Source organism: Lynx canadensis, chromosome A3, assembly GCF_007474595.2.
Source record: "Lynx canadensis isolate LIC74 chromosome A3, mLynCan4.pri.v2, whole genome shotgun sequence".
Lineage (NCBI taxonomy): Eukaryota > Metazoa > Chordata > Mammalia > Carnivora > Felidae > Lynx > Lynx canadensis.
In genome coordinates, this window is record NC_044305.1 from 137,718,698 (window position 1) to 137,734,611 (window position 15,914).

At 48.0% G+C, this 15,914-nt stretch overlaps 2 protein-coding genes across 9 annotated transcripts in view; one reads left to right on the plus strand and one right to left on the minus strand.

The window, feature by feature from the left end:
- Positions 1–6,715, minus strand: part of TRAPPC12 (trafficking protein particle complex 12) — an 85,773-nt gene extending 79,058 nt beyond the window's left edge. For 2 of the 5 annotated variants that reach the window (XR_004343453.1, XR_004343452.1), the window contains exon 1: positions 6,597–6,712. The gene's annotated coding sequence lies outside the window, so the exon portion shown is untranslated. Of the gene's footprint in view, positions 1–6,596 lie in introns of all 5 variants that reach the window. The other 3 variants (XR_004343454.1, XM_030311721.2, XM_030311723.1) reach the window with 3 other exon arrangements.
- Positions 6,716–9,417: 2,702 nt separating this feature from the next.
- EIPR1 (EARP complex and GARP complex interacting protein 1) overlaps positions 9,418–15,914 on the plus strand; it is a 121,866-nt gene continuing 115,369 nt past the window's right edge. For all 4 annotated transcript variants that reach the window (XM_030311724.1, XM_030311725.1, XM_030311727.1 and 1 more), the window contains exon 1: positions 9,418–9,603. In XM_030311724.1, the coding sequence (XP_030167584.1) occupies positions 9,562–9,603 (42 nt within the window). In that variant the 5' untranslated portion in view covers positions 9,418–9,561. The remainder of the gene's footprint in view (positions 9,604–15,914) is intronic.

Below are 15,914 nucleotides of genomic sequence, written 5' to 3' on the forward strand. Positions count from 1 at the left end.
AGAGTTCAACGTCTAAAGAAAATGCCTCCTTTTCCTAAAGGACTTTTTGAGCAAACGTTACCGTATATAGTTCTATTCTTATAGGGAACAAATCCCAGTTGAGAAAGATGAGGGTTTTTCTAGGAAAAAATAAAATGCCTTCTTGGTCTTCACAAAGCATGGTCTTTAGATGAGACGACTTTTTTATTATTTAAAAAAAAAATTTTTTTTTTTAATTTTTTTTAACATTTATTTATTTTTTTTTTTTTAATTTTTTTTTCAACGTTTATTTATTTTGGGGACAGAGAGAGACAGAGCATGAACGGGGGAGGGGCAGAGAGAGAAGGAGACACAGAATCGGAAACGGCTCCAGGCTCTGAGCCATCAGCCCAGAGCCCGACGCGGGGCTCGAACTCACGGACCGCGAGATCGTGACCTGGCTGAAGTCGGACGCTTAACCGACTGCGCCACCCAGGCGCCCCTAACATTTATTTATTTTTGAGACAGAGAGAGACAGAATGAACAGGGGAGGGGCAGAGAGAGAGGGAGACACAGAATCTGAAACAGGCTCCAGGCTCTGAGCTGTCAGCACAGAGCCCGACGCGGGGCTCGAACTCACGGACCGTGAGATCATGACCTGAGCTGAAGTCGGATGCTTAACCAACCAAGCCACCCAGGCGCCCCCCAAAAAAATTTTTTTTTAACATTTATTTATTTTTGGGACAGAGAGAGACAGAGCATGAACGGGGGAGGGGCAGAGAGAGAGGGAGACACAGAATCGGAAGCAGGCTCCAGGCTCCGAGCCATCAGCCCAGAGCCCGACGCGGGGCCCGAACTCACGAACCGTGAGATCATGACCTGAGCCAAAGTACAATGTTAACCAAGTGAGCCAGGTGCCCCCAAACAAGAGCATTTTAAAGCAGATAATCAAAGTTGAGCACTTTGGAGAAGTGTCTTGTCCAGCATTGTCAGTTACCGATTCCCTATTTATTACACATCTCTCCGATCATTAGCTAAAAATGAGTCAAAAACACAACGGACAAGGAACAAAAGCCTTGCTCTGGTAATGTTTCACAGCAAGGCGGACTGGAGGCTGCCTGGGGAACATGAAGAGTGCACGTGCCGTCACGTGCAGGACGGGAACAAACACGACTTCCTCTCGCCTCTGCAGAAGCTGAACGAGATGCCGTCGTGCCCTCACATATGGAAGGGGACACCGAGAATCAGAGCAGTGGCAGGACTCATCTAAAACCACTGGTAGTGGGCGTCCGGCTGGCTCAAGTGATAGAGCACACGACTCCTGATCTCAGGGTTGTGAGTTCGAGCCCCACCTTGGGTGTAGAGGGTACTTAAAAATGCAATCACTGGTTGTAGGTGACCCTGCCAGGAGTGGAATTTGGCCCTTCCTGCCTAACTTCGTGAGGACCTAGGACCCCGGCCCTAGTGCCGCGCCTGGTACAGAGATGCTGTGACCGCAGCTGGTGCCAGGACCGAGCCTGTCTCAGAACAAAACGGCTCAGACGGGAACTCCGGAAATCACAACACCACACTAATGGTTAACTGTAGAATAACGTAGGGTATGAGAAAAGGTCTGATACGTATAATTACAGGGAAAGGTAAAGAATATCGGAAGTGGCAAAATCTCAGCGTTTTCTTCACACGCAGGAAGAGTGGAGAACGTTCTACTCTTAAAATACACAGAAATAACTGCCAGTCAAGGTTAATCTGTATGTATTAGATCAAGACGGACTGAGTAGGGTCCCGTAGGAAAGACTGTCCACAGGTAACAGAGTTACTTCCCACAAGGCACAGGATAAGAGAAGGCTAATTACTAGGCGAGACCCATTCGTTATGTGGACTGGATACTTACAGCAAGAAACAGCACTTCAGCAGTAAAGAAACAGAGACTGAAACTATGATCTAAAAAAAGGTTATAAAGAGGTGGATTTTTAGAAATGCCAGTTCTTAGGGAATTTGGGGGGAAACTTATTTATTGATAGTGGGAATGTAACTTTTCCGCAGAACAGCTAGACAAAGGATACAACGCTCTGACACAGCAACTGGGTTTGCCAATTTACCTGAGATGTTTTTATTTTCATTTACTTATACTTCCAAAGAATTTTTTATTTTTTTATCTTTTAATGTTTATTTATTTTTGAGAGTCTGAGACAGAGCACCAGTGGGGTAGGGGTAGAGACAGAGGGAGACATAGAACCCAAGGCTGTCAGCACACTGCCCGATGCGGGACTCGAACTCATGAACCACGAGACCACGACCTGAGTCAAAGCTGGACACTTAACGGACTGAGCCACCCAGGCGCCCCATATCGAAAATGTTTTTAAAGAAATAATATTCTCAGCGGAGCACCTGGGTGTCTCAGTCAGTTGAGCGTCCGACTTCGGCTCAGGTCATGATCTTGCGTTCGTGAGTTCAAGCCCCATGTCGGGCTCTGTGCTGACAACTTGGGGCCTGGAGCCTGCTTCGGATTCTGTGTCTCCCTCTCTCTCTGCTCCTCCCCTGCTCACACACTGTCTCTCTCTCAAAAATTATAAATAAAGATTAAAAAATTAAAAAAAAAGAAATAATATTCTCAAAAGAAAAAAGCTAAGTTAAAAAGCAACATTCAAATCAGTACTTGTTTGTAACTATGTTTTGATTCTCTTCAGAAACCTCACTTCTTATCCAATCCAATTTAGAAAATCAATGTTTCCTAGTGAAAAGGTTTACAAAGACGCTGCCCAATCCAGAGCAAAAACTGTATTGTTAATCCTAATTTCTGAATAGAAACTACGTATTTATAAAAAACCACTGCCAATGGGCTGCCTGCAATGCCCTGCAGACCAGGAACCAATACTCACGGTGTGCTCCCGTGTCAGACAGCAGGGTAACTCAGACCACTAGGCTCTCGGGAACCCGGCCCTAGGCAACCACAGAGAGAAAACTAAGTAACTCGCACACTCACTTGAGCAATCAGCACTATGGCATGGGGTGGAGGGGTGATTCCGGACAGAAAAGGATAGCCTGTGAGCCTCCCGAGTTTTCTTACGTCTCTCAGCTGGAGACCTTACAAGGTTCTTTTCTTGTTATTTTCCCCCTTCTCTTCTAAAGGTACGTTTCCTGTAAATAACTTCCAACAAACTTTGAGTGGATATAAATCATTCATAACATGTGGCTGAGACAATACAGTCTAACATTTACTCCTCTCCCGTTTAGGGGTAATATTCTGAAATTTGTCACACTCTTGTTTTTCATTTCCTACACGTTTACTTCCTCAAACAACATTTTGCTTAGTTTTTTTTTTTCGTTGTGAACGTTCTTATACACGTCTCCTGGTGCACACAAACAAATTTCCTCACGTTGTTAAACGTTACGTGTGGGGCCGCCTGGGCGGCTTAGTTGTTTGAGCGTCTGACTCCTGGTATCAGCTCGGGTCACGATTCCAGGGTCGTGGGGTGGAGCCCCGCGTGGGGCTCTGTGCTGAGCTCTGTGGAGTCTGCTTAAGATGCTTTTTCCCTCTCCCCTGCTTACACACTCTCTCTCTAAAATAAAATAAATACATGTTATGTGTACATTGGGTCATAGAGAATACACGCCTTCTTCCTTACTAGAAAATGCCAAACTGCCTTCCCGAGTGTTTGTACCAGTTTACATGGGTAGTTAGCAGTGTGAAAGTATTCTTGCTCAACACATTCCCCTACACTGGGTACTGTCAGATTTCTTAATTAATACGAAGAATGGATAAAAATTCCCGGAACTCAATCAGACAATAAACAACCCAACAGAAAAACAGGCCAAAGATTTGAACAGGCTGAAAAGGATACACATTTCACAAGCACATATCCTGTGACTCCACAGCCACGCATCTTGACTTTTCCAGGATGCTTCCACTTTGTGCATATGGTTACTGTAAAGTTAACTACCTTGTTTTTTGTTTTCAGGAACAGAATTTAGTGATTCATCATTCACATAGAACACCCAGCGTTCAACAGGACAAGTGCCCTCCTTAATCCCCATCACCCATCTAGCCCATCCCCCCCCCCACACCTCCCTCTACGAACCCTCATTTTGTTCTCTATCGCTAAGCGTCTCTTACGGTTCCTTTCCCTCTTTCTGTCTCCCCCTCTCCCTGTATGTTCACCTGCTTTGTTTCTTACATTCCATTAAGTACCTCTTTTCACTCTGAAGAGTCCCGGTGAGGATAGTAAGAGGTCCCACGACCTATGCTTCACAGAGGGACTCCTGCACGTGGTACCATAAGCTAGAACTGTGAATGCTTATAAACAGCAAATCCAAACAAAGTACCAGCCGCTTTCCAAAGATCAAAAAAACAACAACAACAAAAAAAACACTGGACACAAGCACTGCTCATAGGCACAATAAACAGCATACTGAAAATGGAACATTAAATGTAAAATGAATGGGCCATGCTAGAAAATAAGCAGTATGATTTTCTATGTAAAATTCAAAAACATGTAAATTAAACAATACATTGTTTTAGGAATACAAGTGCAAAAGCAAGGTGATGCTAATACTCAATTCATCTGGAGAGGGAGCTGGGGGTGGTGCCAAGGGAAGGTTTGATCAGGGAGGGACACGTGAGAAAGCCATTGACGACTGTCCATTTCTTATGCTTGTGGGCAGAAGACTGGGCCAGGTGTGCACTCGATCTCTGTGTATCTTCATGAATGTTACATGGGGTCTTCATATTGCATAGTTAAAAAACGGGAAAGCACAGGTATGTTTTTGATTTGTGTGTACTATAATTACTCCTATTATTGACTCAATAATTTTTATTAAACCATAGACATCTCAGCTTATGTGATCATCAACATGGTAGCAACTGAAGTAGACTTTCTGTTCAGGTGAGTGCTTTGCACCAGGCCCTTAATTAATGCCTTAAGATTTTTTTTTTTTTTTAAGTACTAACTCCAAGTGATTATTTGAGAACTGAAAAGTTTCATTAAGAACAACTGAAACTACAATAGGGCAGGTCCCCTTTGTGGACATGATGTTGGAATTATAAGTCTTTTACCAGATTGCAATAGTGTAAACCCTATTTCCGTGAAAATATATGTCATATAGTGGAAATCTAATTAGCATAGACTTACAAAAACCCCCATGTAAAGAACACCCACAATAGATGAAACGTTTTACATTTATTATCTTATTTTTTGAAATATTTATTTATTTTGAGAAAGAGAGCAAGCAGGGGAGGGGCAGAAAGAGGGAGAGACAGAGAATCCCAAGCAGGTTCCACACTCGGCTCAGAGCCCAACTCGGGGCTCGACCCCACAACCCCGGGATCATGACCTGAGTGGAAATCAAGAGTCGGACGCTTATCTGACTGAGCCACCCACATGCCCTGACATGTCTTGTCCTATTTAATCCTCAGGACCAACTTATAAAGGACTATTACGTCCATTACGCAGCAGAGAAAACCAAGTGATCTGGCCAAAGTCACACTGACAATATTTGGTGCTGCAGAATTTCAACACAGGTTTTCCGCCTTTGCTCCCCCTGCGAGGTTGCTGGGACAGATCATGATCCAGAGCAGCAGGGGGGAGTCAGGAAGAGCACTGGACGCAAGCTGTTAAGAACCGCTAGAGTCCCAGCTTCCCTGCTAAGTGACCTTTGAGGAGTAACTTCGTCTTAGTCCTGGTTTCTTAGACTGCACACTGGGGTAACGAGGAATAACCAGTGACTGGTGCACAGGCACTTTTACACCGTAAGGAGCTACGTATACACAAGCACGGTAACTGTGACTTTAATGATGAAGCACAGCGGTAACACGGGCTCTTGGACTGGTGAAGATCCTGTTAGCAACCACAGAACGTGAGGACGGGGTGAGACATGTCACCGCTAAAGTATCCTATTTGCACACTCCTCTGCCTCTCCCACCCCACCACAGTGGGCCGGGTGCCTGGTCTGTCACTGGGTACCATGTCCTGAATGCACGAAAAGAAGCCAGGAGTAAAGCATCTGGATAGAAGGACACCTTATCTTCCAACCACCATAAAAAGGTAGAAACCGTAGGTCCAAGTGTCACTGGGGTTAAACTTTTGTGTCCAAGCTTGAGAAAAACCGACACGTTTTAGAAGCTATCTTTGAGCCTTGTGTTTCTTTTACAACAAAGGCTGTCAGTCTTCACGGTGTACAACACTATCGGTCGGTCCCGTCCCGAAGGCTGCTTTGGGAGGGATCAGGATGTGTAATAATAGGCAACATTCACCCTGGCGTCTGTGCTTTCGCACAAACCGCCGCATTTTACCCGCACGATACCGAGTTTGGGTGGGCAGGTCATGTCCGTGCACAGAAGAGCCGACCCACAAGAAGACAGATTAAGGGGCTTGCTCAGGGCCGAGCTGCTGAGTGCCACAGCTGGGACCTGCAGGAGCCCTCCAAGGAGGAGACCTCGGGGAGCACACCCCCCCCAAGAGTCCCTTAGGAGGAGCCCCCGGAGAGGAGCTCCCCAACGGGGAGACACAGAAGAGACACCCCCCCCCCCCGCGGGAGGACCGGCCAGGGGACAAGCCAGCGAGGGGCTGAGGTCAGGACCGGCGGGGCTGTGGTTAGGGACGACCCGACTCCCTCCCCACAGCCCGGGCCCTGAGTCTCACCTGCCACCCGCTCACTGGGGTTGGAGAGGCGGTCACGGGCGGCCGCGACCAGAGTCCGGAGAGAAGGTGGATGAATACCGGAAGGAGGGACTCGACCCGGCGCCTTCTCCGGCTTCTGCGCCTGCGCACGCTGGATGGTCGGTCTGATTCCGCGCATGCCCAGTGCAGGAGCCGGCTGCTTCGCGCGCTTCCGGTTCGTGCTGCGGTGGGCGGAGCGTGCGCACCAAGGTGATGCGAAGGGCGGGGGAATGGGCGGGGATGCTTGACCACAACCCTCGGGATAGGGAGGGAACTAAGCCTGATCCTCAGGTTACAGGGAAACCTGGGCCAGAGGGTAGGTGGAAGAGAGAGGATTAGGCCCCTTTTTTTTTATTTCTGGCCAAAGGACCCAAGAAATACTTATTTTTAGAGACTTTTCTTTGTGCTTATCAGTATTTTCTACTTTTTCAGCTGTGCATTTGTACTTGTGTAATAATAACGTTAACCGTAAAGCTGGTAGGAATAATACCAGTAGTAGGTAGGTAGATTTAATCCAGCAATATAAAGACTCTGCATTCTCTTAGCTCCACAACTTAATCTCAGGCAATCGGAGACGATGAATACGATGCTCAGATCTGTGGGTCTGCTTCCTTGATTTTTACTGTAATCACTGAGGACTCCTCATCCGTCCAACAGCTATCCATCAAAATTTAACCATGCCTGCCAGGGCGTGAGGCGCTGGCATACAACCGAGCAAAGCCATTTTTGTCTTCCTTTCATAACTGATTAATTTTTTTAGTTTTGACAAATAAAAACAGTATATATTTAAGGTGTGCAATGTGATGTCATGACACATGTATACATTGTGAAATGAGTACCACAATTAAGCAAATTAGCGTATCCACCATACTTACCTTTTTTATACATATGTGATGAAAACACTTGAGATCTCTTCGAAAGTTTCAAGTATAGGGCACATTATTATTAACTATAGACACCTGTACAGTAGGTCTCCACAACTTATTCACCATAATTGAAAACTTGTATCCCTTGATCAGTATCTCCCCATTCCTCTCACCCCCTTAGCCTCTGGTAAGCTCCATTCTTCTGCTACAATGATTATTTTTTTAATGTTTATTTCTTTTTGAGGGGGGAGGGGCAGAGAGAGAGAGAGAAAGAGAGAGACCCAGAATCTGAAGTAGGCTCTAGGCTCTGACCTGTCAGCACAGCACCCAATGCCCAACGCAGGGCTCCGACTCAGCTGTGAGATAGTCGCCTGAGATGAAGTTGGATGCTTGACCCACTGAGACACTCCGGTGCTTCTCTCCAACAATGTCATACACACATACACACACACAATTTGTTCACATTTCACATGTATGTGTAATCGTGCAGTATTTGTCTGTTTGGCTTTTTTCACATAACAGAATGTCCTCCGTACTCATCCACGTTGTTGCAAATGACAGGATTTCCTTCTTTTCTCAAAGCTAAGTAATATTCCACTGTGTGTGTGTGTGGGGGGGGGAGCACGTGTGAATGCCACACTTGGTTTATCCATTCATCTGTCTATTGACACTTAGGTTTTTCCACGTGTTGACTACTGTGATTAAGGCTGTTCTGGACATAAGGTGCAGATATTTCTTTGACATAGTGGTTTTATTTCCTTTGACTCCCAGAAGGGGGATTGCTGGAACATATGTACTTCCATTTTTAAGTTTTTGAGAAAACTCCAACCTGTTTTCCACAGTGGCTGTATCCATTTACATGCCCACCAACAGGTATAAGCCTTCCCTTTTCTCCACTGCCTGCCAACACGTGCTATTTTTTGACTTTCTGCTACCAGGAATCCTTACAGGTGTGAAATGACATCTCATTTGTCAAGAAGATTGATTAACAGTAGAGAGAAAAAAAATCAGTTGTAGAAGCGCGTGGTCTTCTAAACCAGTGGAATTCAGCTTAGTGAAAGGGGTTCTGCTATGGCACTTTGGGACTCCATGCAGTTTCACTTGTGACTGCCAAGGACACGGTCGGTCAAGGGAGGTGCCTTGGAAGTGCTAAGTCCTCCATGCTTGGAGATGCCCAGGGAACCCAAGGTCTCCCAGCAGGCTCCCATTTAGAGTCAAATGCAGGTCAGACCCTGCCAGAGGTGTGGCGCCAGGCATCACTCAACGGCACTGGTAGTACATCCTCCCCCCGCCCCTGCCCCCAGTGCGGACACTGCCGCATGCCTGCCGCCTTGAGGAGCGTGGCTCCTGACCTTGAGCACCCTGTGCAGAGCCTAGGTGAGTCAGACCGGGCACACATCCTAGCTTCCCACTTTACGACCTCCATGTCCTCAACCGTTGGTCAATTTTGCAGCCTCTCATCTCTAAAATGCAAGTATGACACCCTAGTCGCAGGGTTAGAGAGGAGAACCTTAAGCCGGCTTCTGTAAAGCATCAGTCCCCGCGCTGGGCAAAGTACTAACGGTAATAAAGGGCAGCGCCACAGCTCCACGTGAGCGGTTTTCTGTGGGCTACGGAGCGCGAAGGGCTCCCAGCATGGGACGTCTCAATGCCCCAAAACTACGGGCTGGGGGCGGAGTGACGACCTCGCGAGGCCCTGGGGCCCCGCCCACGCCCCTCCGCCACCTCCGGTTTCCCTCCGCCGGGACCCTCCCCCACCGCTCTACCCGCCCGGCTCTCGACCCCACTGGCTCTAGTCCCCGCTCCTCCCCGCCGCGTCCGCCTCCCGAGGTCAGGAGGGTTGAGAACCCGGATGGAATCAAATGAGCATGCGCACGAGCCCGGTGCCGCTGCCATTGGCCGCCGGCGAGGAGCGTACTGATGACGCATCAGGAAAACACAGGAAGTGTGGCCTACGGGAGCCGAGTTAGGCCCGAAAAGCTCCCGGTTCGGTGCCTCCTGGGCGGGAGGGAATGAATGGGTGCTGAGTTGGGGGCGCGTCCGCTCTGGGGACAGGCGTTAAGCGTGTGAGCGGCCGCAGCATGGAGGACGACGCGCCGGTGATCTACGGGCTGGAGTTCCAGGTGAGTCCCAGCAAGGCCCCCGGCGCCGCGCGTTTGTAGAGCGAGGCCCTCTTGCACCCCCAGCTCCCCCTGTCCCGCTGAGGACCCGGAGGCTTCGGGGGGCTCCTTTACAGGACTTGTTTATCCAGGAAGGCCCTGGGGCCTGCGTGACGCAGGGTGGACGCAGCCCACGACCCCCGGGGAACACCCCGCCGCCCCTCTCCCGGCAGCCCTTGGACGTTGTTTGGGGCCTGATTCCCACCGCTCTCTGCAGGCTGGCTACTTGTGTGCAATTTCCTCCCGCCTTGGAGCTCCCAGAGGCTGGCGCCGTATCTGTGATTTGGGGGTGGTGGCGGTGAGGGGGTCGTTTAATTTGGACACAGTGTTAAATTTACCTAAGAGTTGCAAAGATAAACGGAAAGTTCTGTTGCACCCTTCGCCCAGCTTCTCCTAATGTTGAGGACTGCAAGACCATGGCACATGGATCAAAGCGTAGAAATCAGCACTGGTATAATCCTATGAACTGAACCACAGACTCTCTTCGGATCTCACCTCTTTCCCACTAATGTCCTATTTTGCCTCATCCTGTACTCCAGTGCCTGTTCACCGTGATCGTCAGTAGTAGGTGCTCAGTAAATGTCTGAAGTGCGTGAGCCCCCACAGTGTAAGCGGTGAAGCAGGAATGCATGTGCGGTTTGGCAGGACCGCTAGGAAGTCTGTAGGGATGGAGTGGAGGAGTGAGGGGGTAGCGGGGGAGCTGGAAGGACAGGTAGGTCGCATTGTGTAGGACCTGATAGAGCCTTGTGTTGGTTTTCATCTCTTCAGATGGCTTTTGAGAGCCTGCTTAAGGCACTTAGGGACACATACCAAGAAAACAAACAAAAACAACCTTTGTTCATTGCCCTAGGAAGTATCTGATACATAATTGTGCGCCCCAAATGTGTGTTAAAATAGAAATGATCTTTGCTTTCAAGAAGCTTGTAGTGAGAGAAGTGGCACTGTTAGTTGCGAAAAGCCTGCCCACCCCCTAAACTCCTGAAGTGTAGATCCTGGCTCCAGCACTTACTAGCTGTGCAGCCTTGGGCCTCAGTTTCCTTGCCAAGAAAATGGGAAAATGAGCCTCGATCCCCTGTGGCTGTTATGACATTAAATGAGTTGATACATTTAATTCAAAACCTTAGAACGGTGCCTGGCATTTGGTAAGCATTCAATAAGTGTGTAATTATTGTAGTGAGACAAAATTCTTACAGATAAACCCATACAAGGCAGTTTCAAAGTGTCCTGTGAGGAATGGGCAGTTTACAGGGTTTGACAGCGGGCTCCGTCACCCAAGACTGTGCCTTAACTACCAGCTTTTGAAAGTGGTCACCGTGTGCTGGGCACCCTGCTGAAGACTGTGTATGTATTTCTAATCTCTGAGAGTCGTCCTTGTAGGTGTTTTTCTTCCTGTGGGCCAAGGCAACCTAGCCAGTAACTGATAGATTTAGGACTCTAACCTAGGTAGGCTTTAAACCCAAGCCAACTTTAAAGCCCCTAACTACAAAGTTACACGGCTTTCTCCTGGAACCAGTTCACGTGTGGGCACATGCAAAGGGTATGTACGGGGAGATCTAAGTTTCTCTGACCGTGTGCTACCTCAAGTGCACGTCTTCTGCTGGTGTACCTCGTAACTTTTGATCTCCTTAAGAAATCTCCTAAGTAACCCAGAGGTTTTGATCTTCAGTGTTGGATCTTTGAGATAACAAACGTTATTTCCTGGGGTTTGACCTGTGTTTTCCTGGGATTAATATCAAGGAGTGGATCCTTGCCCTGGGTATCGAATATTTTATCTGATTTTCTCCTTCATCTTAAAAGAAGTAGCACATTTTTGTGCCGCTTTACTCTGGACAGCTTGTGGGTCGTGACATTCTGGAATTCGAAGAACCATTATTATAGTTAAAGGGTAAGTACCGAAAGTGACAGTGGAGGGTTGGTTGTCAGTGACATTCGCATCACTGTGGAGAGCAGTTTACCCTAGAAGATGGGGATTTGGTCACTGACCATTGACTGAAGGTAACGAGGCTTGAGGGCCATATAGGGGTTGTTAAAATAAAAATGCTAAGCACATTAGTGTTTACAGAACATTTTCGTATCCTATGATCAGCATCTTTTAGCTTATAGGAAGGGACTTTTGACTTGTGTTTATTTTTGTGTATTTAAAGTTAAAAAAATTCCAAGTAGCGTTCACAAGTCTTTCAAGAAGTCAAATTGCTGAAAAGCTGATTAAGATCTGTGGGCCCTAAACACACCCATCCCATCTGATCTGATTCTCTGAGAACAACCACATCCAACTGAAAACTTTCTTCTCATCTTTACCTATCTGCTTTTACCTCTTGGACACCATGTAGTGACTGGAGGTCGCCACTAAGGGCTTTGAGTTTTTTCTGTGCTCTCCCCTGTGTTTCTTTAGACTCCTGATACAGTGGTATCATAACTTCTCGCCAAATCCTTATTTAGGGTCTTCGTCTTTCTAGGTCTAGAAATATTTCTGGCTGCTGATTCAAGTACGGTTCTAGGATTTCATTTTTTTTCTTGTATAGCTTTCCATTTTTCTGTTGCTGAGGAAACACTTCCTTTTCCCCATTTGTCTCGTTCCCCTTGGGTCTTGCTGGTGGGTGTTGACTTTCCGGCCGCAGCCCGCAGGTGACTTCCGGCAGGTTGACCGGCCAGGTTGCTGTCTGTTCTGTTGTCTGTTTTCCGGGACACCTGGGTCCCGGGGCCCGTCCCTCTCTGCCCCAGGCCCGTCCGCTTTCTCACAAAATCTCCAGCATGGCTTTCATCCTATGTGGGGGTTTGTGTTCGGTTTCATTTTTGGCGGACTTTTGTTGAGCGGGTGGTAGGTGCCAGACGTCTGACGGGCCGCTTAATTGTCACACCAGCCCTGGGCGCGGGGATTGTTCTTCCCGTTTTAAAATTGAGGACACTCTGGTTTTGAGCAGTGAAACCTCTTGTAATTGTTAGAGAAGTTGGTTTCAGGCCTGGGTTCCTCCTGTTCAGCGCCCTCTTTGCTCTTGGAGGCCTTTTTTGTTTGTTTTATATATATATATGCATATACATATATGCATATGTATATATATACATATACATTTTTTTTTTTTTTCCTGAGAGGGAGAGAGAGCGTGCAGGTGGAGGAGGGGGAGAGAGAGAGGGAGGGAAGGAGAGAGAGAGAGAGAGAGAGAGAGAGAGAGAGAGAGAATGAGAATCCCAGGCAGGCTCCATGCTGTCAGCACAGAGCCCGACTTGGGGCTCAAACTCACAAACCGCAAGATCACGACCTGAACAGAAATCAAGAGTCAGGTGCTTAACCGGCAGAGCCCCCCCAGGCGCCCCGAGGCCTTTTATTCAGAACAAGACACCTCGGTTCCCCCGTGTCAGGCCCTCGGTTCGGACACCGCTGCTGTCAGAGGCCAACGGTCAAGCGCAGACTTCCCCTTCCTCCCAATGGACAGCAGGGCTATTTCTTACTTCTCTTTCGCCCCCTAGCAGGTGCGTGGTACCTATTTGCTAAGCCACTGAGTCAATCAAGGTGATGGGCAGGTGGGAGCAAGGCCGTGTCCACAGTGCCTGCGAACTGCTTGTGACCCAAGGCCGCTGCCTGTGTCCAGGCCACACCGTGTAGAGCCACGCGTAGGTCTGGTGATGGGAATCAGGGGCCTGACTTAGGGTTGGTCTTCAACCAAAGGTCATACTTTGGCTTCTGTAGTTAAGGGGGATACGGGAGAATGTTTTCCTGGGAAACAGCAAGGCTCGGGAGAAGCCTAGAGGGCGCAGCCAAGTGGACCGCCGATTTAGCCTCAATTTGGAGCCGATTTTGATGATTGGTTTTTGTTATTGCTTGTGTTGTGGAGTTAGGAACCCCGCACCCGTTTTTTTTTGTTGTTGTTGTTGTTCCAGCTCACTCACGCGCTTGCTTTTGTCTTCTTGATTTTTTTTCTCTCTCAAGTGCTGTGGCTCGGATGGGATCTATACGTACGTACACGTGTACGTGTACAATTTGTGTACATATATACCTTCTGTGTGTACAGGTACCTTGTACAGATACATGCATGTATTTCTACAGCTAAATTTTCCTCAAGCAGGACCCGTGTTTGCCGTGTTTTGAGTACTTGGGTGCACATCGCTCTGGGCTCGTGGCCGAAGGATCCTCCCCAACCTCAGGCATCCTTGTCCTCGCCTCGTGTCCTAATTATGGCTCCTTCTCACTTCCTTACTTCGTCCCCTCAGTTCTTTTTCCTCCTTGGGTCTGGTGAGGTTGTATGTGACCAAGCCCACAGATTTGGGGCGGGGGTGTGGGACGGCGCAGGGAAGGCGAAGGGCATTTTCATCTCCTGGCGTGCTCTCCGGTCCTAGACTCTGGCCGGAGAACCTGCCAGAAAAGTTGTACCTGCTCCCATTTTTCCGGGCAAGGAAGAGCTGCCTCGGTGGGGGGTAGGAGCCGGCTCCCCGCTCCCTGCCCCCGAGAATTCTGCAGCGTGGCGGTCCTGAGGGTTGCAGTTAACATCCTGCTTTGTAACTGTTTGGATTAATACTAATTTAGCTCCGTTCCCTCCTGAGCTGTTGGTACAAGGTCTGGCATAAGAGGTGGGACGGTCTGGCTTTTGAAATCTATTCTGTAAAGTGAAATAGACTCTGATACCACCAAGACCCGGTAGTTCTGACGGGCAGAGTCAGGAAGGCTGTGTAGACCCTTGCAACTCAGAGTGTCCTCGCCCGACCGGCAGCTGTCCTGTCACCAGAGGCAGACCTGGAGAATCAGAATCTGCATTTCCTTGGGCTGCCTGGGCGATTGGTTTGTGTACCGAAGTCGATGTGTCCTTCTGGGTGATGCGACAGTGGAGCTAAAAGGGAAAGAGTAAATGAGATTTTGATGGGATCGGGCAGGAGGCGTCCTTGACTTCCCTGCTAAAAGTGTGGAATTTATTTGTGGTACTCGGTGGTCAGAATCTGGTTTTTGAGGAGTGTGTCTATTTGGGGTTTATGAACAGTGCCTCGAGAGCATTCTTGCATCGGGCAGAAGATTGGACTGGACAGTCTAGGGACTCGTCACCCTGTGAGTTCACATCGACAGGTCATTAGCGAATGTAGAAAGAACTTAAGCCATTGAACTTAAGATACATAGAACATTGAAATAAAGATATAAAGACTTGTGTTTATTATATAAAGACTTGTTTACCCAGCTTTTCAGAATGTTTGCAGGAACAATGTGAGTTTTAGGTTTAACACCTGATTTTTGTATGTGTAAATCCCAAATCGCCCACTTAGTGTTGCACTCGTTAGCTACGTACCTGAGAAACGCTGGTTTCCCATCTGGGCGCTCCACTTCCCGGTCTTGCATCGTTTTGTCCTCCTGTTTTTTTTCTTTTTTTTAAAACATTTTTTTAATGTTTTTTTTTATTTTTGAGAGAGAGAGAGAGAGACAGAGCGTGAGCGGGGCAGGGACAGAGAGGCAGAATCCGAAGCAGGCTCCAGGCTCTGAGCCGTCAGCACAGAGCCCAACACGGGGCCGGAACCCACAAACTGTGAGATCACGACCTGAGCGGAAGTCGGACGTTCAACCGACTGAGCCCCCCAGGGACCCCTTGTGCTTGTGTTTCTGTTACTGTAGCCTAGATGGTCCAGGCATGCTATTCCTGTCAAATTTGCTCTGCATGGTGATGATTGGAGTCTGTTGACGTTGATGAGACAAGTAATAAACTACCGTTTCTCGGGTGGGCTTTCGAGCTCTTTCCTGAAAGGGAGGAGAGTTATTTTACAGGACGTAAAATAACCATGGTCACATGGTAAGTGGATTGGCCGCTCCCAAACTCAGCACAAAGACACTGCATTTTCACAGTGACACATCTTAGCGCAGGGCCATCTCACAGTTCCATTTTGCACATTTGCTGCATATTAGAATATCGTGTATGTTCATCTTCACCAGTGATTGTGATTTTTGTTGTTGATGTCTCTCCAGCACTGTTTGAACTTTTTAGAGTGTAAACGGGACTCGAGATGCCCTCACACGCACTCTTAGTGCACTGGGCAGGAGAAATCAACTTTTTGAGCTTGAGTTTAACCCGCAGTTCACAGGCTAACAGAACGGTGGTTCTTCACGACTATTTCAAACGTCTCTACAAACAAGATTGTGTCTCTCCTGCATGCTTACTTCTTTGAAACTTTTGACGTTAAGAAGACCTTCTCTGGTTTTTCTTTTTCTTTTTTTTTTAAGCTTATTTATTTATTTTGAGAGAGGCAGTGTGTGCTCCAGCAGGGTAGGGGCACAGAGAGGGAGAGAGAGAATCCCAAACAGGCTG